We start from the raw sequence: 23,436 nt of genomic DNA, 5'->3' as shown, positions 1-23,436 counted from the left end.
AAGAGCTCCTCACCACGCACTCGCCCCGGACGCAGACGCTGTAGGGGTCTCGGTAGCTGCAGCGGGTCCCGTCGTGAACAACCTGGTTCATGAACACCACGTCTCCCGTGCCCTCAGACTGGCAGATCAGTTCACACTTCTGAGCATCTGTGGCAAAGGGAAAGGGGAGAAAAAGAGAGGTGGGGGGAAAAAGGAGTTGTGGGTATTCATTAGGGTGAGTGAAGACAGAAAGTCATCTCAGCTTGTACCCCTGAGCACAGCCACAATTCCAAAGCCCAGGATATTCACGTGGCTGGTCTCCCAAGGCCATTTGCAGCTCAGAAGCCTGCACTTTTGCCCGTTACACTCAGGAAATTAAGGGAAGGACAGGACACGCTACATCAAGGCTGCAATGCAAGTAAGCAGCTCTGCTCCGGAAACAGAGCAGAGAGAGAGGCTGGGAGAGCTGGAGGTGTTCAGCCCGGAGAACAGAAGGCTCCAGGGAGAACTAAGAGCCCTTTCCAGTGCCTGAAGGGGCTCGAAGAAAGCTGGAGAGGGACTTTGGACAAGGAGGAAGGCATGACAGGACAAGGGGGAATGGCTTCAAACTGACAGAAGGCAGGGTTAGATGGGGTATTGGGAAGAAACTCTATATTGTGAGGGTGGGGAGGCCCTGGCACACAAGTTGCCCAGAGAAGCTGTGGCTGCCTCCGGATCCTGGGAAGTGTTCTTCCAACTGTGAGTAAACTGGTCTAGTGGAAGGTGTCCCTGCCCACAGCTGTAGGGTTGGAATGAGATCATCATTAAGGTCACTTCCAACCCAAACCATTCTGTGATTCCATGGTTTTAAAAAGCTGGCTGCTTGCTGTCAGCTTATTGCACAACAGTTTCCAGCTCAGGAGCTTCCCACCGCCCAACATCTGTGCAGCTGGCACAGTCTCCATCCCAAACTGATGGCCACCAGGGCAGAGTCCTCTGGAGGAATTTGGCTACTGCTCCTTTGCTAGGACCCGCCACCACTCACCGTCATGGTGCTCGTAGGGAAGCCAGGAATGTTTGCTGTTCTGATGGGTGTAGTAGGAGTTGCGCTTGGAGCACTGCTGGGCACGGAAATCCTGGTAGGGCCCTGGGCACTCCTCGGCATTACACACCTGGTACTCGTAGGTGGCTCCCGGGCACTGGTGCCCTCCATATGCTGGGCTGGAAAATAAACCCAGTGGCTTGTAAGGGTGCTGGAGAGGGGATGGTGTTCAACCCCAGCACAGCTCAGTGCCCGAATACACGGCACAGCTCCCGCAGGAACTGATGGCCCCATCCCTGCCAGCAAGGGGAAGAGCCAGAAACCTCTGGCTCGCAGCCACTTCCAGTTGGGAAAAGGGAGGGAGGCAAAACCCAGACGTACGGCGGGTTGTCGCAGCTCCGGCTGCGGGATCGCACGCCTCCCCCGCAGGTCCTGGAGCACGAGCCGAACTTGGACCAGGAGCTCCAGCTGCCATCCTGGCTGTAAGGCTGCTCTGACGTCTTCCAGATGCAGTGGCCCTTGAAGCACCACTGGAAGGGAGGAGAAGGAATGAGTTCCAGACCTCTTCCAAAGCGCTCAGCACCCGTGGAGAGCCCTCCTGCACTCACAGCACTACAGAAAGGGTAAAGCACAGGAGGAAGGTGCTCTTCATCGTGCCCTCGGGCACATCCCTCCCACAGGAAGCAGGACCAGCCCCTACCTTGCCAGGAGAGCACTCGGTCCCATCCAAGGGCGGTCCCTTCTTGGTCTTGCAGAAGTAGGGGTTGTCCGGGTGGCTGCACCACAGCTGCTTGCAGGGGTCGAAGGTGCGGAACTGGGGAGCACAGAGGAGCTGGGCTGGGACAGCAGCGGCGAGGACCAGCAGGCTGGTGGCAGCCAGGCTGGCTGGGGACCCCAGGGAGGGGGGACAGCGTGGCCACACAGCCCCGTACTCACCGCCGTGCACGTCTTGTACCCCACGCCGAAGTCGAAGCGGCACTGCTCGTCCATGGAATAATTAATTCCCGGCAGCTCAGGTAACGTGGGCCACTGGTGCTCAAAGGGGTCATCCAGGAGGCAGTCGTAGGAGCTGCAGAGTCAGAGAGAGGATTTCCTTCCATCAACCCATCCCCCAGCTCCAGGCCACTCTCCAAATTCAGCTACTGAGAAATTTGAATTATCATGGAATCCCAGAATGGTTTGGGCTGGAATGGTCCTTCAAGGCCATAGAGTTCCACCCCCCTGCCATGTGCAGGGACACCTTCCATTAGACCAGGCTGCTCCTAGCCCCATCCAACCTGGCCTTGGATACTTCCAGGGATCCAGGGGCAGCCACAGCTGCTCTGGGCAACCTGTGCAAGGGCCTCACCTCCCTCACAGGAGAGAACTTTTTCCTAATATCCCATCTGACGCTATTCTCTGTCAGTGGGAAGCCATTTCCCCTTGTCCAAAGTCCCTCTCCAGCTCTCTCAGAACCCCTTCAGGCACTGAAAGAGGCTCCAAGGTCTCCCTGGAGCCTTCTGTTCTCCAGGCCGAACACCCCCAGCTCTTCCAGCCTGTCTCCAGAGGCGCTCCAGCCCTGGGAGCACCTTTGGGTACCAAAAGCCATCAGTCGGGGTCTGAAGGGAGACCATCCCCTCCCGGCTGGAAGGCGCGTACTGGATGTAGCGGTTGAGCTCCTGTTTGCTGCAGCGGGACCAGTGGTAGCGGTGGAAGGCGGCCTGGACCAGCGGCGCCATGATGCTCCCCATGCTGGTCTCGTCGGCGCAGCGGTTGCCCTGGCCGTCGTGCTCCATGCCCAACCTGGCGGGAAGATCCCAAGGGATTCACAGCTGCAGCAGCAGAAAGCCCCCTTTGCAAAGAGAGGGGCACCACCACTGCCAGCTCTGCCCCCACGACTTACACGTGCCCGGTCTCGTGGGCGACGACGAAGGCCGAGGAGAAGCCGTCCTCGTGGTTGAGGGTGCAGCTGCGGAGAGGGTGGCACATCCCCGTCACCGGAGCGTAGCCTGGGGCAAAGACAGGAGGGAAGGACAGAGGAGGAGAGGAGAGAGAAAACCTTTGAGAGAGGAGGGGAAATAATGAAAAATTAAGGGGAAAAAAAAAAAAAAAACTACAAATACATAATCTGGCTTCACTGCAACAGAAGAGAAAACAGAGGGGAGGGCGCTGAAGAGGAGGGGCTGCCCAGGTCACTTGGATGACAGCCCAAGGACTGGCTCAGCAGTGTGTGCCAAAAGGCAGCAGAGGTTGCCGTGGGGCTCGCTGGCACCACTGTGCCCTTGTGCCAACACACCTGGGCAGGCAGGAGGGCAGAAACAGCACCCACAACACCCTGTCAGCGTGGGTGGCCGCCGCCTCCCAACCCAGGAATGGCATCCCCCGCATTCTTCTTCATTTAAAACAAATAAAGAAGGGAAAAGAGAGAGAAGAAAAGGCATGAGGCGCTCCCCAGAGCCCTGCCAAAACCACAGCCCTGCTCCCCACGGGGCGCACCCGCACATGCACCCGCCCCTGCCCCAGCACCCCAGCCCTCGATCAAGTGCAGTGCAGTGGGGCAGCTGTGGGCAGAGGAATCTTCCCCCGCCCAGGCAGCAACACATCACCTCCATTTTGGTCACTTTTCCTTTCTTTTTCACCTTATTTCTGCCCAATTCAATTAACTTGCTGGCACACTCCAGAATTTACTCCCCAAAGCTTTTTTACATGTGTTGGGGTTTTTTTTAAGGCTGACCCTTTTTGGCATCAAGGGAGTTAGTGAAGGAAGGACTTAAAGGTCAGAGAGGCAAAAGCAGGGCAGGACCATGCTGGATAACTGTGCCCTGGGGATTGGCATGCTGGAAGAGGAGAACTCAGCAAGCCAGGAGTAGGCAGCAGCAGGAGAGGGATGCTGATGAGCTGACTCTACACCCAGCCTGGCCAAACCACAGGCTCCACAGAGCCCCCCATCCTTGTGGGATTCTTGATCCACACCAAGTCACTCCCACAATGGGGTTTAACCATAGAGTAATAAATCAAGCCCTGGATAAATCATTTGAAAATATTTTTTTTTTGCCCCCATGAAACTTTCCACAAGAAAGAATAAAGTTGTGGGAAGCTTCCTCTACAAGGGGAGGGCAAATTTATTTTGTCTAGGATGAAAATTGGATAAATTCCCAACCAAAGACGCTGTGGTTGGGAGATGGGACAAAGGAATATGAAAAGGTGGATGCTCACAAAGGCAGTTTTTTGTAAGGAAGACCCTAGTAAGAATTGGAAGGAGTACAAAAGGTTCTTCACGGGAGAAGCAACTACTTGGAAAATATTTAATTCTGAGCACAAGCATCCTTCAGCCCAGGCCACAAAACCCCTCTATGCCACCCCCTGCAGAGGGACAAGACCTCTACAGAAGCAATTAATAATTTACAACCCATCTGTCCACTGCTTTTCTCTTCAAAGGGTATATTTGGGGCAATTTGGTGCCACACTCTGGTTCTTCATTCCATGCATCCCCAAACTTAATGGGGTGTTGGGGATCCACAAGGATTTTGTTTTGGGGAAAAGAGGCAAGAGCAAGCACAGTGTTACTATTCCAGCAGCCCAATCAGAAGGAAATTTCCAGTGGATGAGGAGCTCCTTGTGCCATGCAGCACAGCCAGGCAAGGACACGGGGACTTCCACAGAAAGTCCTGGAGATGTGTGACAAGCAGAGAGCCAGACCCATGGGGAAAAAGGGAAGGAGCTGCTGGAAGGAGCACCCCTAGAGCAGGGCTACTCCATCGATCTCACGACTCCTTCCCACCAAGGGGCAGCCTAGGGAGTCTCCCCCTTCTGCCAAAAAAGGTCCTCTCACCAATGCCTTTGGAAACAGTCACTTTGCCAGGAAGGATCTAGAAAAACGAAACAAAAGCTGGTATTTCACCCGTGTGACTCTGGATAAGGAGACCAGGGCAGGTCAGCAGCTTGGCACAAGCCAAGGTCTGCTGCTTGGTGGCCACGGGACCACTGGCACACTCAGGAGGGTTTCCAGCTGGATTTCTCCCAAGGTTCATCTCCTGCTGAGGGGGATCCTTCTCAGGGAGGTAATCCAAGTTAGGACAGGTTTCCTTCTCCCCCTTTCCTTCCTCCTGTGCACACCAGGAGGATTTGTGCTACAGATCAGGGTGACAATACCCACCCCATTCACGGCATCGAACGGAGCCTCCTGACGGAAATCCAGACCTGGCCAGCAGCGTGGAAAGGAGGAGATGGGAATTTGGAAGCAGCAGGCTCAGAACTGGGAAAAGTCACCTCTCCTGGTAACACCAAAGCACCTGTTTTCCTAATGGAGCCATGAAACACCAGAAGATTTTCCTGAAAATTTTTATTAGCAAGGCCTCCAACTTCTCAGACCACACCAGCACAATCTCTGCACCAAGAGGGCGAGAGATTCCTGTAGTAAAATCTCCTCTTTGGCCCAGGGTTTATTGATGCTCCCATGTCCAAGAAATAAATCCATATAAAAATAGGTTTTAAAGTCTTCCAGAGGACAGAATAAGTTGATTGACTCCATGGGGCTTCCTGTGGTATTTCATCTTTTTTATCTTACTTTTGTATTTTTAAGGTGTTTTGGGCCATGGGGAGGACCGATAAATGAAATCAAAGAGCAAGACAATAAATAAATAAAGATATTTTATCTATTCAGGCTGATGCTCTGGATTAATTCTCTGTCTCTCTCTTCTTCATCATGTGAAGGAAAAAAATACCGATTTTTATAACCTTTTTCTGGACCTTGCTGGCCAAGAAACAGACTGTGCTTGCAAGAAAATCCTCTCACCCCTCGCTGGCTTTTCCCCCCAGCAAACTGCACATACCTGATCGAGACAAATACAGTACCTTGCATACCTGCGGGCCCAAAATCTTGCCTGGTGAGGAAGACGGCGTGGTCGTGGTACTCGGCGTGCTCCGGGTCGGAGCGCTGCTGCGAGTGCGCCCAGCGGCACACCTGCTCCAGGCTCCGCGACGGATTGCCCCGCTCGATCAGGCTCACTGACTGCGGAGAGAACGGAAATCCACTGCTGGGGAGAGCAGGAACGGCTGCTGCCCTTCCCCTGGGAGCCAAGGAGCTGTTATCCCAAGTGGGAGGTAAGAAGCTGCAGGAGGACTCGCTCGGGAAGCATCAGATCTAAACAGTGAGCTCAGATCTCTCCTGGATTCAAATATCTGCTCCTCATTATCGTCCCCTGAACCTGAGAAGTGACGCAGCTGGACAAAGCAGCTGCCTCCAGCACCGGCTTTGGGGAGGATAAATCATCCCTAACAGAGCCTGGCAGTTCCCACCCTGCCATATCACCACAGCTCCAAATCCCTTCCCCTCCTCAGACCAACCTCCAGCCCAGAGCACAAACGTCACTGGGATGAAGCCAAATGGATTGTTGGCTTTCTCAGCTAGTGATGATGTTCCTGGTCCCATGGAAGCCTCCAAAAATGGACCAGCCTCCATCCTTACCCCTGCTCCTCAGAACCACCCCTGGATTTCCAGGATGTGTTGGGTTTCTGCCAGCCAAGCATATTTCCATAATAAGGAAGTTTGTTTTTTTTTTCCAAGACCTAACCAGTCTTATTTGTGGATCACACACACACAGAGACATCACTGTGTTGAGTCATTAACACCCTTTCTGGAACACTTCCTGTGGGACAGGGGCTTGCCCCAAAAAAGTACAGAAAATCACATTGTTTTAAAGAAAAATCTAACTGCTGTGCTCGAACAAGCCTTAAAAAATAAGTGCAGCCTGAGAAACCACACGAAAACTTCTCAGGAAACCTTCCCACACTTTTCCTAGCCATGCCTAAGCCACATGAGAGCTACAGGACTGCCAGAGAGACAGTCAAGGAGATCCCAGCCTTGGTTTCTCCTCACTAACATCCAGATTCTCTCAGTGTGGGAAGCCACCTTTACTCCATCATCTACAGCGCTCCGAAGAAGCCTCTGTGGTTTTCCCCACATCCCACAGCAAGCACATAACAGAAGATCACAGCCACCCACCCACCACCTCCCTGAGGGCCTCGTAGGTCATGGGGCTATCCAGGCCCTCAGCCCCCAAAAACTAGGCTAAGGAAGGCTCAAATTCACCCCTGCTCAGCACAGTTGTCATTTGGGCTCCAACAGCTGCCACGCTTTCCCAAGGCCGGGCTTACCTAAGTGCTAAATCAACATTAGAGCATCTCCTGCTCGCCAGCTCGAGCGCTGGATTTACCTGACGATATCCCACCATGATCATCCTGACCAGCACGATGTTGATGTGGACGCCCAGCGACTCGTCGTGATAAATTTCATCCACCTGAGGAAGGGAGGGAAATCCAACAGGGAAGAAGTTAAGGCCATCCCAGCTTCCTGTCCTCCACGCTCCCACGTTCCACACCCTTCCAGGCTTTTCCAAGACCAGGTGCAAAGATCTCATCCCTCTCCTCCCAATGCGGGGAGGGTTTTTTTCCCCATTTTCCTACGTGTAACAAGCACAAAGCCAACAAGCCAAGCTGGAATAAGCCAAAATTTCCCCAGGAATGGCTCAGATGGTCAATGACATCACCCATTTCCATCAAGGGCTGTGTTTCCTCCACCTTATTTCTCAATGAGCCATTGCCTCTTTGGAATATGAACCCTACAGAGGGATGGAAATGCTCCAGACTCCAGCATCCAAAGGAAAAACGGCTTTTTGATACAATCCTTTGCCTCTCCCCAAAGCCAGGGCTTTCCTCAGTCGCATCAGTGAGTCAAACCTGACCTATGGCTCCAGAAATCCCAGGAGAAGGCAACACAATGAAGAGAACAGGGAGTGCTCATGAGTCAATGACATTTGTACCAAGGGCTGGGTGACAACTGCCCTTTTACTGCTGCCCAAGTGCATGTCAGCCACTCCCCAGTATTTTATAAGCCCCCTATTTTCCAGCCTGGGATTCCATTTGAAATACCCACTCAGGCCAGCTTTAAACCCAAAAACCCAGTGTTAACCTTTTCCCCATGACAACCAATACTCCCATGGGCTGCCTCCGAGCACGCAGAGAGGCAATGCAGATCCTGAGCCTTGAATGCAGCAAAATCGATAAAAAAATTAAAATTAATCAATTCACTGCCAGTCCCTCCCCATTAATGCATCCCTTTGGATGCAGAAGCTGCAAGAGCCGTAGGGTATTTTATCCATCAGTGTGGAAAGATAACTCACTGGTCAACCCACCCTCAGCTCATCCCTACTTTCTGTGGGTGGGATGCTCCTTCACCCTCCCCCTTTTGTAAGAATAGTGAGAATATGACGGATTTTTTTTTCATCCCAACCCTATTTTTTGGGGGATGTGCACAGAAGGGTGGAAGGTCACGCAGTGTTGCAGCTGCAAACATTACTCAGGCCTCCAGATCCACTGAGGTATGAAGGATCCAGCCCAGCAAGGAGCTGCAACTCCCCAGGGATGTCAGGCTGGGTTTTAGGATGTAGGAGGCTTTGGCATCCCAGAAAAATCCCACGTCATAAGTTTGATCCCTTACAAAAATATTGGTAATATGGCAGGGTGGGAAAGCAGGGAGAGAGGGAGAAATTAAAACCATGCTTGAAGAGATGCAGAGCTGGACCTGGGGGGTGGTGTGAGGAACAGGACAGGAAACACAACCATTTCCTTCACTTTACCAAATCTTCACGCATTTCCTTCACCCCCAGCATGTGTCGGGAGCTGGAGCTCCAGACTGAGAGAGGGTAGGGTTAAATGGGATACTGGGAAGGAACTGAGGGAAGTGACTGAGGGAACTGGCACAGGCTACCCAGAGAATCTGTGGCTGCCTCATTCCTGGAAGTGTCCAAGGTCAGGTTTGATTTGGCTTGGACCAACCTGGGATGGTGGAAGGTGTCCCTGCCTCATGGTAGAGGGTAGGAATGGGATGAGCTTTCATCTCCCTTCCAAACCATTCCATGATTTTAGGATTTTATGGTCATCCACCAGCACTCTGCTGCTTGCTGCCTGCTCCTGAGGACCCCTCAATCCACGTTCCTGCCTTAGGGACCTCTCTACCAGCCACCACCTGACCTTGCTGTGACTGGGAGCATCACGTGGAGCAGCACAGACCTCTCCCTTCCCAGCTGCACAGGATATTTTGGCAGGATGCTCAGTAGACCCTGTTGTATTATTCCAAGATGGGATTTAATTCCATAAATCTTCCTTATAAAGCAGTGCTAAATCCCACTCTCCTCCAGCTCGCAGGGGCCTGGTACTCCCTCAGTATGGTACTTCATCTCAGCCCTCCCTGGGACTCCATTTCAGCCTCTGAAACGAAGAGTTAACCTAAAGCCCAGCCCCTGTTTAGTCCAGGGTTTAGGCTGGGATCTGCACCTAACCGGTACCAGCTCAGCAGCGACCTTTAGGGTAAATTCAGAAAGCAGATGTGGAACCACACTGCCCAAGGCTACAGACTTCCCTTCACAGCCAGATATAAATAATTGATTGAGGGGGGAAAAATAATCATATCAAAAGGGCTTGGTGCTGGCTGCTGCAAGGGCTGTGTCCCTGCAGGCCCCAAATTTTGGGGCAGGGGGGAACATCAGCAGGGCCCCAAGTGCTCCAGTGCCTGTGGAAGAAGTGGGGATGGAGCTGGAGGGGCCAAGCATCACCTTGGAAATGGAAATTCACCTGGAGAGCAGTTTGCAGGCTCGGCACACCTCCCCCTGCCCTCTGCACATGCCATTAAGCGAGTGTCTTCAGAGAAACCCCTTCCCCCAAAAATACCTGTTCAGCAAAGGGCTCCAGTAAAAAATACCGATTTTTATACGAAAAAAATATCCCTGAAGCCATGGGATAAAGATCTTCTTATCCATCTCATCCATGTTCAGCCTGTTTCACACCGTCACCTGGCAAGAAATGCTCTCCTCTTCCATTTAAAATGGAATTTTCCCACCTATAAACAGCCCAGCTGTGAGTTAAGGGCAAACCAGCAGGAACAACCACCCCATAGGACTCCCCCCAGACCCTGCAACACCAAGGAGGCAGTGGCATTGCTTTACAGTGAAAGGAACGTTACAACCTGGGAGCAGGGCAGGCTGCCTCCCTAAATCCCTGCAAGCCTCTCGCCAGCCCCGAGTCTGCAGCCCCAGACGCGAGATCCCGACAGCAAAACCGCACTGGCAACGAGGGCTAGACCTCGCTGTTCTTCAGGGAAGGAAAACAAAGGGAGAGACACGAGAAGAATTTGCCAAACCAGCAGAATCGCTGACATTTCAAAACGCCGGGATCGCTTACTCGGAACAGCCAAGTCATCTTTAAACTCCTTTCTTTTATTCCCTCGCTCGATTTTCATGCCGGTGGATTCACCCTGAGCCTCTTTGCTGGGGCTGGGGGGTTAGGAAGGGAGGGGAAAGCCCCCCCTTACCACATTTTTGGGCTTGCATAATGAGTAATGTCACCTCTGTGAGGGTTGATCCACATTATCTGTGGGGAGGAACAGAGGAAGGGGAGAATTGTTCTCCAGGGCAAGGCTAGATTTGATCAGAGCTCTCTACAGAACAAGGCATGCTGTCCCAAAAGAATAGCAACAAACATGTAAGCCTATACAGAGGGTAGGGAAAAGTGCATGGACACATGAGAGACATGTTTTTGTTATTATCAGTTAGCAAGAAAGTGGCTCATAAACCCCTCACCTAAGAAAAAACCACACACAGGTTAAGATTAAAGCTGAAGGTTTAATTTTTGTTCCCAAACCTTCTCTTCTGTGGGGTCTCAGCAGCACTCTTTGTTGCTCTGCCCTTGGGAACAATAATTTCAGCTGGAGCCAGGCAAGTCCCAGCCTGGAGAGGGCTCTGACTCATGGGGTTTCCCTAGTAACCCGAAACAATGGGAAAACACCAAGAACCTTTGCATCCTTAACCAAATCATGGGCAATATCGGACAAAAGCCCAGGAACCCAGTTGAGGCCAGGGCCAGGTTTAACACAGCCATAGCTTGGCCTCTCCCCTCCAAGTGGAGCCACCCCCAGATTTGAAAGGATCGGGGATGAGCAGTGGAAAGTCTTGTGGAGAAAACCAAGAAGCCCAACTCCCTGAAGGCAAGAGACTGGAAAGCAGAGCCAAACACTGAATATTTCCTCTCCTCTTCCTTTTCCAGGGTCCTTGTTCCCAGCCCTTGATCTCAGCAGCCACCATGGCTGGGGGATCCCAATTTTCCTTCTGTAACATCACAATCCCTGCCACAGGCAGCAAGCAAGAGAGGGGAATGGCTTTCCAGAGCTACCACGTCACCAAACATTCATCCCAAGAGCCCAACAGACCAGTTTTGGTTAGGTGGACACAGCAATGCCCAGCTCAGAGCAGAGATACGCTCAGCAACTGGTGTCAGAGGGGCAGTTGTGCCTTTCCCACTCACTCCAACCTGACCCCAAATTCCTGGGCAGCATCTGGGCCAAGAAGGGAAGGGCAGGCTGGGAATGCAGGCTGGGAGCTAGCAGGGAAGGCAGCCTGCCTGCAGAGAAGCTCTTAGGTGCACAAAAGGAGCAGTCATCCTCATGTCAGCTTCCCGGGATGGACACAGAGCCCTTCACTGAAAAGCATCCACATTTCTGGCAATGAAATGAGGGCTGTGGGGTTTGTTTCTTTTCATAAAAAACCTCCTCCGTGACAAATCATTTATCACCAAGCTTCAGCCGACACAGAGCTCCTAATAAAGGGTTTTGTGTCTTGGGAAGAGCCCCGGGACCCTACCTACAGCAGTGCTGGGAAGGGATACGTGTCCCACTGCTCCCTCGGCACTCAGTGGAGACCTCAGGAAAAGCCAGGAAAGTTTATCATTGCTTCCAAACTCGTTGCCCCCTTTCCTTGGGATATATCTTGATAGGAGAGCTCCTAGACAGGAAAACTTTCCCAGTTGGCTCCCTGACGTACTCCAGCCCAGCTCATTAAGTCCTTTCCTGGCCAAGCCTCTTATCCTTCCCTTTGCCTCCTACTAATGGGATTAATGTTCAGCTGTGTGGTCCCAGCAGGCTCCTCCCCGCCAGCCCCCCGGCATCCTCCTCCCTCCCTCCCTCTGCCACCCAGGCCAGAAAGCAGGACTCTCTTTTTTTCTGCTGAATCGGGTGTTTTAAGGCAATCTGAGCCGGTAAGGAAACGAGGCGGCGCCAAGGGAAGAGGAGGCGGACGGAGGTCACGGCAGAGCTGGAAAGAAAACGCACTAAAAGCCAGAAAGAAAGAAGGGGAAGGGGGTGGGGGGGAGAATATATAGAAGGAAATTATACCTGGGGGGAAGTATTTGTTGCCTGTATTATCCTGGGGCTTTCCCCCCCTCATTAAAGTCTCCAGCGCCGCCTTTATAATTGAATAGGCAGCGGGTCCTCCCTTCTCCCAGCGCAGCATCCCGCGCATTCACTCCCTGAAAAGTCCTGCCCGCGGGGTAGGAACCATGAAATGCTCCTGAAAACCGACCTTTTGATTAGAGCTGACAACCTCCGGGCGCTCAAACTGGCCATCCCGGCCCCCTCTTTCCTCCCCCCCCCTCCCGGGATCGGAAAGGAAAAATGACATCATCTCCGACCCCCCTAACGTGGGAAGAGCCAGAGGGCAGAGCAGGGAACCCTGTGGCTTCCCCTGGCAGGAGGACTTAATATGCCAAGGGGAGAAATGTTCAGAAAGTGAATTTAAGCGATGCTGAGAGCATTGGACAACGGGCATCGGGATAACATGCCAGAGAATAAAACATTGTGATGAAGGTGTTTGCTTCTTCAGCATTTTCCCTATTTGGGACCAGCCACTTCACTCATCCTTCACCCCATCACCCTCCAATCCCACAAATCCTCCCCCCCAATGTTTATAATTTCCCCTTCGTTGCCAGCCATATGGCAGAAATAATGCCCAAACCAACAACCAAGCACCCAAAAGCATCTTTATAACTTGGCCATTCCAGAGCTGGTTGAGCCTTTTGAACATTTTCCACCACTGTGTCAAAGAACACTTAAAGAAAAATAAATAAATAGAGGCAAGGATAAAGCATGGAAAACAAAACAAAACTGGGAGAGAGAAAGAGATCCTTGAGCCTAGACCTTATTTGCAGACATTCAGGTGCTGGAGGAGCAAATCTCCCTCAAGATGACTGGATGAATAAATATTAATCCTTCCACATCTCTCAGGACTTGGGGAATATGGATGTTTTTATCTTAGAAAGGAATGAAAAGGAGTGTAGGGAACCAGCACAGGTTGCCTCAGAGTGAGGAAGGGTGCAGGAACTGTAAAGCTGCTCTAAACTCCTTTTCAAACATATCCTGAATGGTTATCCAGGTGCATAGGTTTCCAAAAAGCTTTTAAAAAGCTATAAAAATATTTTCTCTACCAACAAATAGTATTCAGAATAAATCATGAACATCATCACTGCAAAACAAATTACAGCTATCGTCATTTCTAACTAAGCAAGCCATGACCATTCTCTTCTCTAGCATTTGCTGAGACTTCAGTGATGAGGAGGAAATGGTCTCAGCCAGGAGAAACTCTTGGACTCAGGTGACAGACAGTGACAGCACCAACATGCCAGACCCTGCCATTGGCAAGGGGAAGGTGATGGAGATGAACATCAAAGGGCTCTGCTTTCCACCCCTCCAATTCCCACAGCTATTAAACACCAGAGCCAGCGGTGTGAAGGCACAGCCCTTCCTGCAGCACTGCTCCCCCTCCCAAACATAAAATAAATCCCTCCTGATTTATTTTCTCAGGACAACAGATTTGCAGCATCAGAAGAGCACTAAACCCAGGGAAGGGTGGGATTCACATGCCCCAGAGCCAAGCCTTACTATGTTCATGAGGGTGAGGACGTAGTTCTGGACATGCTCCTTGCCATGGAAGCGCACGACGGAGTCATCCACGGCCAGCAGCACCTCGATGTTGTAGTCATCCTTCCTGGCGTGGCGCCGCTTGCGCTCCGTGTCCCCCAGCCGCTCCGTCATCAGCTCCAGGGAATTCGGGAGCTCACCCACCTGCACGCCGGGCACTGGGCAGGAAAAGAAAGAGCCTTTGAGGTGATCTGACACCACGGTGACGCTCCACAGAAGTAGAAATTCCGTAGGGAAAATAGATACGAGATTTAACTCTAACGGGATATTGAGCTCCAGCTGGTTGCTGGCCCAGCTCGCTCTGTGGCAGGGAAATGGCTCTGAATTGTGAAGACCAGCACTAAAAGACATGTTAATGATTGGACTCGAGAGCCTCAAAGGTTTTTTCCTTACTAAATGATTCTATGATCTGTGAAAAAGTCAAATCAAGGCCACATTTCGTAGAATCATCAGAGAATGGTTTGGGTTGGAAGGGGCCTTAGAGCTCATCTTGTTCTGGACCCTACCATGGGCAGGGACACCTTCCACTAACCCAGATTGCTCCAAGCCCCATCCAGCCTGGCCTTGGACACTTTCAGGGATGGGGCAGCCGCAGCTTCTCTGGACAACAACTTCCAGTGCCTCAACACTCACACAACACAGGTGATCAAAGCAAGGCTCCAGCACCTCCAGCTCAGCATTTCCTTTCCTTCTTCTTGACTTTAGCAGTTAAACTGAGATGTACAAGGGCTGATGGAAGGAGAAATCCTCTCCTTCCCCACGTGAAATATTTATTACCAGTTGCTGGGAAAGACTGGATTCCAGCAGCCCCTACCTTCAGGATGGAGGTCGTGGCGCGGCTGGGCGCCATCCTGCCGGATGGCTGAGCGCCGATAGACCACGTGGGCCCTCCCGTGCTCCTCTGTGTCCTGCTGGCCCCTCTCCAGGGGCTCGATGAAAAACTCGTTGCTGTCTGTCCGAATCAGGCCAGCCTGGATTCCACAAAGAAACAAGGAAAAGGGGGGAAAAACGGTGTGGTTTTATATATGTGTAGGGGTCATACACACTCAGTATACTCGTTAAAGATTGATGCAGAGCATGCACAAAGGGGAAAGGCATCCCAAATAATCTTGTTTTGATCCTACTCCATGACACCAGGATGGTTCTAATACCATGTTCATCTATGACAACCCTTAATTTCTCCTGTAGATGGGAAAAAAAAAAAAGTAGGGAAAAACCAACCAACAAAGGAAAAAAAAAAAAAACCCAACCTGGCTGCAATTCAATTTGTGTCTTTATATGGCTACAAAACTCCGTTCTGTCTCATCCATGAGTTGTCCTGGACCCTGAACTCAGGGATACAAGGCTGAAGGGGCTCCCAAGACACTCCTGATCCTCCCTGAACCCTCCCCATTCCATTCCTGCAGTGCTTTTAGGATATCTGCCACTTCACTGACACTACGAGCTGCAACAAGAAGAAAGAAAGAGAAACCATTCTCTCTGCCCCCTGAAGTACTTGGGAATTAACACAGGGGAATCCTGTTGGAGCAGAAGCTGGAAAGCATTACAACTCCACCTCCCAAAAACAGGGAAGATGAATGACAGGGCAAACATCGCTGGAAATGTTGTCCTGGCTACCGACCTGCTCCTAATTAACACCAAGCTCCCATCAAATCCCCCTTACATCAGCCTGAGCGCTCACACCCCGCAGCGCCAGCCGGCTCAGACCTCGGGCAAGGAAAAGGATCACCAGGATTTGGCTTCTCTCCCACAGGCAGCCCCCCCAGCTCAGCATTTTTCCCAGCTCCCTCCACGGCGCACGCGTGCGTTCCTTCCTCCAGCTCTGCCCGTTGTTGAAGAGCTGCCTGGAAAGCACCAGCAGAACATATGGATCTGTTCTTGGAGCAAAGCCTTCAGCAGCGTGGATCTACTGGAGTCCTCGTAAGGGTGTTGGAGTGTTGGAATGGTTCTCATCAAATAAAATAAAACAGAAGTAAAATATATACAGACATGTCTTTTGGACAGAGGCTGGGGCTCTTCCAAACCCGCCTGGCTCTTTGGGTCCCCTTCGTGTTCACGTCCCATTGGATTCATCAGGCAATGGCCAACCTGGTTCTGTTGGATTCCACCAAATTTCCTGCTCCACTTGGGTGTTATTAACTGCTTAACTCCACTGCAAAGCGGGGCTTTGGCTGGTTTTGTTTTACCTCCTTCCTGAGGAATCCAAGTCCTTGCCTGACACACGTATCTCAGGTTCTTCCCACAGGAGACATCCAGGTCAAACCAGGGCAGCCAGGGATTGTGCCCCTACCCTCAGCCAAGGAGATGAAGAACACAGCCAGGTTTAACCAGGGGCACCAGGCAGGGTGGTGGTGATGAGGCAGAGAACAAGCCAGGGAGTCAAACCACCAGTCAGGTTCAGTGATGGTCGGGTGAGGCCATGGTGATGGGGCAGGGCACAGAATCACGGAATCCTCTAGGCTGGAAAAGCTCTCCAAGATCATCAAGTTCAACCATTGACCCAGCACTGCCAAGGCCACCACTAAATCACATCCCCAAGGGCACATTTACACATCTTTTCAATCCCTCCAGGGATGGGGAATACAAGCCTGTGCCAGGGCCTGACAACCCCTTTGATGAAGAAACTCTCCTAATTTCCAACTCTGAAACATTGCTCTTTATTATACAATAAGAGAAGGAGCAGAAGCAGCCCCTGCCCCAGGAGGAGCACTTCTGGGACACCACCACCCCCTCCCAGCCCTGCCACGGGGCGTTTCATTCGGGACCAGGCACCCCAAAGCCGGTTTATGGGCTTAGGGCCAAAGCCGGGACTTGCTGAGTCAGGCGGCCGGAGGAAAGCCGTGCCGCCGCGCCGGGGCAAGGCTGGATTAAAACGTGAAAGAGCCTGGTCCCAAGCCACAGCCCACTTGGGTTTGAGCTGCTCTGCAGCTCGTGACTAATTATATCTGGCTCAAGGAATAAAGCAGCCCAGACTTTCTCCCAAAGGCGGGATGCAACGCGCCGCCGACTCCGGGGATGACCGACGGCAAAGGGGATAACGCAGGGATTTTTGTGTCCACCTGATCAGAGCAGCCCAAGAAATGAAACAGAAGCTGCAGCGGTCACCCTAGCATTCACAAAAATAAATTTAAAAAACCAAAACAACCCAAATGCAAGAGGCATGCACCAACCTGCCTGCTCACAAAGAGGTTGTATTTCAGCATTTTGGGAGGGTTGTAAGAGTAGAGAGGCAGCAGAAAAGGTCAGATGCCACCCAAAATGTTCCACTCAGCTTTTCTTGGGCTTTTTCCAAGAGTTCAATCCCATCCTCAGGGATCAATTAGCCATATGCTTCCCACCCTTGATTTTAATTTGGTTTAATAATACCAAATCGAATTAAATCAATTGGCGGGACTATTACCACTGTTTTTCCTAACACGAGATGCTGTCTGCAGCTCTCAGTGAAGGTACTCCCCAGCTAGAAAACGGCCCTTTAAAGACAATTCCACTGGAAAGAGGGAAAACATATACCAAACTCACTCCTGCCAGCTCACGGAGGATGAAGTGTCTTCCCCAGCTCTCCTGTGCTTCCCCAGGCTAAGGGAGAGATGAACTCCTGCCTCACTAAGGCGGACACTCCAGGACCCTGATGGGTCCCCCTCCACTGCTGGGTAGAAAGCTCCAACTCCCACGGGAGTTCAGGAAATTCTGACACTTCATACAGCGGACATGTGGAAAAATTAACAAAGCTGCTGCACTCGACCAGGGAAGCTAACAGGAGGGGGAAATCCAGCTGTGTGCATAGTATGTATTTTTCCTGTAAGATTCACACATAATTTGGACAAAAAGTCCTAGAAAACCAGGCAGTGTGAACACAGACACCACGGATAACAGCGCTCCCTCTCCATCCAGAGGGCATCAGGCATGGTCCAGAGGTGCTCCATCACTGTTTTCATGCCTCTCTGCAGCACAGGCTTTGCAGCCCAAACACAACACTTTGCCTTCCTTGACTCCTTTTCCCTGCTCTTCGTGCCAAGATGAGAGGTTTTTGGGGTGCCTACAGATCAGGCTTTGCCAGGTGACCCGAGCCAGCCACCAGTAGCTCCTGGTGGAGTGAGGACATGAAGACACGCTCAGCACTAATTAATTAATTGGGTTTTCAGCCCAAACAGGGCCTGGTTTGCATCTCACTGCCAAAACTTGGGATTATCACCTGGGAGAAAAGCCCTCATATCCATATCACACCCACACCAGCTGAGGCCAGTGGGATCTATGTGACCAAAGGGACATCTCGCACCCTTTTTCTCCCCAGAATTAACCCTACAGCTCAGGAACTGCAAGGAAAATCCAGGAAGACCAAGTGACCCTTTTTTCAGTGGGGCATCATTTTGGGGGGCTGTTTCTCCCTCCGTTCCCTATCAATTACTGTTTCTGAGGGCTTTTGTGTTCTGCTTATCTGCTGCCACCCATCTGAAGCAAGCCAGCGCCAGGGGGATGGAAAACGCTGGCTCTACAGTTTGCACCACTACGGCAAATCACCCCAGGGAAAAGCCAGGCACACGAATATGGTGTCTGTGGATGATAATCCTTCACCCATCCCTGCAACCAGCAAAGCAGGAAGGAAGCAAGGTCGACCACACGCTGCTAAAGCCGGCGGGGAAAAATCTGGGATGCCTCCACTGCAGCAAGACGTGTCTGCCGGCGGAGATTTCTGCCTAACGCTACTTTACCAGTCAGGAATTTGGTGGCTTAGATCAGCTTTGAAATTACGTTATGGGCGACAGCACCTTCCCACCCTGGTACGAGACACCCTTGCAAAAAGTGAAAGGCCAGATTCTCACGCGTGGACGCCCGCAGCGAATGACAGCCGTGGAAGGTGCCATGGCTTTGGCATCTGGGAAAAGTATCGGCTCGCCTACATGGCTAAATATGGATTTAGGAAAGACTTTGGGTGGACTCTCTTTTTCAAGAGCTGGGTTCGGGTTTTGGGGTTTTTTTCTTCCTCTCCTCCACTCCCCCCCCTGTTATTTATAATCTCAGTCTCTGTTTATACGCAGCCTAATCTCTTTGTGTACACAGCCCTCATCCGCAGCATCCCGGAGCGCTTCCTCTGGCCAGGAAGCGGCGGCCAAGCGCGGCCCCGCGTCTCCCACGCGCGCTATACCGGGATGCAAAAGCCATAATCCCCTTCCGGAGCTCGTGGGCAGCTTCCAGCAAAAGTCCACAGGAATTCCAGGGTCCTTGCTTATGGAAGAGTTTCCTCCAGCCCATCAGCAACATTCCTGACCACGTACATCCCTCCCAGATGCTCTGCTGCTTCTCAGGTCACAAACATCATCCTCCCATCCCATCCACACCTAGAACCAGGTTTTGGTTCCATTTCTTGCTCTGTTTCCTCAGTCAAGCTCTTTTCACTGCTTTTTGGGAATCCTCTTGATCTCCCCACTCCTCCAAAGCAGGTGGATCCTGAGCAGACTGAAGATGTCAGACTTACTTAAGCCCGAGGGCCTTACAGCCAGAAAACCCATGGAAAAAAGAAACCAACTGTATCACAAGGGCAAGGGAGGCAAGCACCTGCTTGTCCCCTCAGCCTCGTGTCCTTCACCAGACCAGCTCTGGAAATTCCTAGTGCAAGCCAGGATATTGATTTGTTGGCCACCAAGCAATAAATTTATTGCAGGAAATAGAAAAAAAAAAAAATCCATATCCTGGGGGAAAAGCCACTTCTTCCTTTATATGGGCTTAAAAGAGTGGGCTTATCCACGGGTGGCAGGATATGACTGCATAAATCCACATGGAAAAGCATCCTGGGGCATGCACTACATCCTAACCCAGGTGGAACAAGGGCAAAAAGAATGACAACCAACAAGGTGTGCAAGGGGCTGTGATGGGAAAACTTGTGGCTAAAGCCTAGGAAAGCTGGAAAAGTTAAATTAAAGCCTGCCTGGGATTGACACTAACAATAGAATGGGCTCTGGGGAAGAAAATCCCCAAACCTGTGCCACAGCAGGACACGGATCAGCTGCTGAGCGCCTCCAGCATCCTCTTGCTCGTGATGCCAAAGGGAATGAGATCTGCCACGGAACCTGCACGCTCCAAGCCCTGCTCTCTGTTCCAGACTCAGCACTATTTGCTGGGTCTATAGGAAATGCCTTTAAAGCTTCCAAGCCTGCCCACACTGGCCAGCCCCAGAGTAATCCGCGTCCCGGAGAAATGTCTGCAAGTCCACAGCCTCAGCCCATTCCCGAAAGGATGCTTCAAAAGGTGTGGATTACGTGCTAAAAAAATTTAGTTCCTATATGTAGGCGAAATACGTATTTCTAGCTGTGCTGCTCTATCATTTCTGCTTGTACAGTAGCATCAGGCACCGTATAAAAAGAAAGGAATGCCAAATTGTTTGTGCTGGTGGCCAAAATTGGCTTAAGGAGCTCCCAGAATAAAGCAACTAAAAAAGAAATATATAAAAAAATATTTTTTTTTTTGAGGCACAAAATAAGGCATTTCTTCCAACCCGGCAGTAAGTTTAAGTGGTACCAGGAGAAAACAGCAAACTCGGGCACCTAAAACAAGATTTAAATTGGCTCAAAGGAAATCTGAAGGGCAACGGGCCAAGGGTATTAAAAAATAAGCGCTTCCCCAAGCGTATCAAAGGTAGGGAACCCACAGGCAGAGCAGATGCTGGGGATAATGAGGTAACAGAGCCATTTAAAGGAATTAAAGCGCTGTGGCAGCAAGCTACTGATGCTGAACTGTGCTCAGAAAGCCAAGAGCCTCTGAGCCCCTGAGTGATTAGGGAAAAAAAAAAGAAAAGAAAAAAAGAAAAAAAAACGTCCTCCTACAAAAAGATGCTTGGTGGGAGCCAGACCACAGCTAACAGTGATTTCAGGAGGTGCTCGAGCTCACACAGCATCACTTAAGAGGTGGGAAATGCAGAGGAAAAGTTCCTGAGTTCCTGGAGGAGTCTCACGGTAAAACACGGGTGGGCAAGGATGGAACAGCATCACCATGAGTGTGTGTGCCTGTCCCAGAGGCTGGGCACAGCCCATGGAGTAACAGCATCTGGGCAGGAGGCAGTTCAGGCACAGGACTGGCAATTTTTCCAAGCCTTTTAAATAAACACTGGTGCACAGACCACCCTGATGGAGCAGGTGGGTAACACCCAGGGCCACATGGGGAAAGGGGACCTGCTGCTGTCAAAGGGCAACTTATGGCACAGACACCTAAAGCATCACCAAAAAATCGGGTTTCAGGGCACCAGGATTAATCTCTCAAGAGGAAACCACACCAAAACACAGGCAGGACACTCAAAGCACCTATGGTGGTTTTGCGTGCCAGGCATTTAGGGAAGTGATCATTTTACGTTTTTTCTTTACATTGTCAGTGAGAAGAAAACGCTGTGAGAAGAAGAGAAGTATTCTGAAGGTTTTGTTCGGATTTTTATTACTCTTTCTTTCAGTTACTGTTAATAAACTTTTCTTTATACCCTTTTAAAGTTTTGAGCCTACTTTACCTTTCTCCTAATCCTACCTCACAGCAAAAAGGTAAGCACACTACTGATTATCCAACACTAAAACCCACCACACCCACTAGCACACTAACCAGAAAAATCTCAAAATTAACAAAAATCTCAAATTAACAAACCAAAACCACCACCACAGCATCCCACCAGCCTCCAGCTTACCAGTCCATCGCAGTTGCTGATGGCCACGGCAGCTCCAGGCATCCCGGAGATGTCACCGGTGAAAAGGCACCGCTGCTGGAGGGGTTCCCGGAAAAGCACCTCAAAATCCTCCTGCCACTCTGCCACGGCTCCCGGTGGCACCAGCCGGCGGTTGGGCCTCAGCCGGAGGTGCAGCTCCTTCCCAAAAACCGTGACGTTGAAGTAGAGCAAGCGGCGCTGCGGGGACTCATCCGGGGGGCTGCGGGGGACGCGGCGGCGGGACGGGGACGGGGACGGTTCCGAGGGACAGGCGGGCTGGCCGAGCCCCGCCGCCGCGTCGCCGGACACCACGTGCGACAGGAAGCGACCCCGGCAGTCGGTGCTGAAGGGGACGATCACTCCATACTCGCTGAGTTTGCCGGACAGGAGGAGCTCTGCGGAGACAGCCGCGAGGGAAAGGGCCGTGAGCACGGAGCATCCCGCCCGGGCGCCGGCATCGCGGGGGCCAACGCAACCGGGGGAGCCTTTGGCGAGCACCGCCGGAGCTCGATAAACCCCGACAGCTGCTTTTCCGTCCCGACCCAGCTCCGCTTTGTAGTTTTAAGCGGGTGCGTCCAACGTAGCAGAAGGAACTGGGGCTGACGTCCCCTCGCACGCCAAACACGCCAACTATTTCTCGCCCTGCCTCCATCTCCCCCAATTCCCACTGAAACCTAACCCCCACCAGCGGATTCCCTCTCCCTTCTCCCCATCCTCCGGGGTGCAGCCACCTGTCAGCCCCCCCACCCCCTCCACCCCGGGCCCCCCGTCCGCGGGGCAGCGACCGTACCTGGGGCGCTGCCGGCGGCCAGGCAGCCGTGCAGGGGGACGAGGCAGGAGAGCACCAGCCGCAGATAATCCATTTGGAGCCGGCGGCGGGATGCGGGGCCGGCGGGATGCGGGATGCGGGGCGGGCGGCGCCCGGCGACCGCCTCCCCCCGCCGCCGCCGGGGCCGCCGGCGCTCCCGCCGCCGCCGCCGCTGCTTCTGCCGCCTCCCGAGCGGCGTTGGGCGGGCCGGGGGCCGGGTCTGGGCCAGGGGGTGGGAGGTCGGGCTCGTTTTAATTTAATTTCTTTCTTGAATTTCTTAAAATCTTTTTAAAAAAAATTTAAACATAGTTTTCTTATTAAAGACGCGGGGTGGGGGGGGGAAAGTTCTCGCGTTGCCTGTGGATCGCTCTTTTCTTGGAGATTTAAAAAAAAAAAAAAAAAAAAAAAAAAAAAAAAAGCCTTTTCGGGCAGCCCTCCCTCCTTCCTTTCCTCCCTCCCACCATCCCTCCTCCCCATCCCTCCCCGCCCCGCGGCCGCCCGGCCCCAGCGCTGCCCGAACAAAGGCGAGACGCGCCGGGAGCCGGGGAGCGCCCCCAGCTCTGCCCCTCTCCCCCAGTCCCACCTCCCGGCCCCTCGCTGCAGCGGGACCCCGCGCGGAGGGAGATGCTCCACAGGGAGAGCCAAATCGTCTCCCAGCTTAGGGCGCTGCCTCCGCGTGAGCTGGAGGCAAACATCCCGTTTGGAAACATCTGGGATGTTTTCCAGATGTGGAAACATCCCTAACGGAGAAACTGAAGATGCCCCATCCCTGGCAGGTCCAAGGCCAGGTTGGATGGGGCTTGGAGCAACCTGGGATAGTGGAAGGTGTCCCTGGCCATGGCAGGAGGTTGAAAACAAAATGAGTTTTAATGTCCCTTCCAACCTAAACCATTCCAGGATCCCATTTCATTTTTCTTTCTTCCCTCTCCTCCTGTTTTTAGGGGGAAACAGTCGGAAGGAGGTGCTGGCCTTGCTCCTGGATGCCGTCTTGCTGGCTCTCCAAAGAAAACCCACACTCCTTGGGTTTTCCAAGAGGCATCACCACAGCTCCAGAGCTGGAACCCCACAGTACAATACATGCTGTGCTCCCTCAGGCTCCTTCTCCTCACCACCCTGACAAGGGGCAAATAAATCCAGTACTCCTCTAAAAACCTCATCAGAACTCAACA

General features: G+C 52.2%; 1 protein-coding gene across 3 annotated transcripts in view; it reads right to left on the bottom strand.

Moving 5' to 3' along the window:
* ADAMTS14 (ADAM metallopeptidase with thrombospondin type 1 motif 14) overlaps nt 1-22,322 on the bottom strand; it is a 29,797-nt gene extending 7,475 nt beyond the window's left edge. For 2 of the 3 annotated variants that reach the window (XM_053983330.1, XM_053983331.1), the window contains exons 1-13: nt 22,250-22,322; nt 21,442-21,854; nt 14,596-14,752; nt 13,743-13,939; nt 7,195-7,278; nt 5,834-5,990; nt 2,883-2,988; nt 2,639-2,782; nt 1,937-2,069; nt 1,701-1,814; nt 1,382-1,530; nt 1,004-1,179; nt 14-147 (exon numbers count right to left, since the gene is read on the bottom strand). In XM_053983330.1, the coding sequence (XP_053839305.1) occupies nt 14-147; nt 1,004-1,179; nt 1,382-1,530; nt 1,701-1,814; nt 1,937-2,069; nt 2,639-2,782; nt 2,883-2,988; nt 5,834-5,990; nt 7,195-7,278; nt 13,743-13,939; nt 14,596-14,752; nt 21,442-21,854; nt 22,250-22,322 (2,037 nt within the window). The remainder of the gene's footprint in view (nt 1-13; nt 148-1,003; nt 1,180-1,381; nt 1,531-1,700; nt 1,815-1,936; nt 2,070-2,638; nt 2,783-2,882; nt 2,989-5,833; nt 5,991-7,194; nt 7,279-13,742; nt 13,940-14,595; nt 14,753-21,441; nt 21,855-22,249) is intronic. The other variant, XM_053983332.1, reaches the window with a different exon arrangement.
* Between the last annotated feature and the right edge of the window lie 1,114 nt (nt 22,323-23,436).

This window comes from Vidua macroura, chromosome 8, assembly GCF_024509145.1.
Source record: "Vidua macroura isolate BioBank_ID:100142 chromosome 8, ASM2450914v1, whole genome shotgun sequence".
NCBI classification, from domain to species: Eukaryota; Metazoa; Chordata; class Aves; order Passeriformes; family Viduidae; genus Vidua; species Vidua macroura.
Note: the sequence above shows the minus strand (reverse complement) of the source record. Positions and strands in the feature narration are given on the sequence as shown.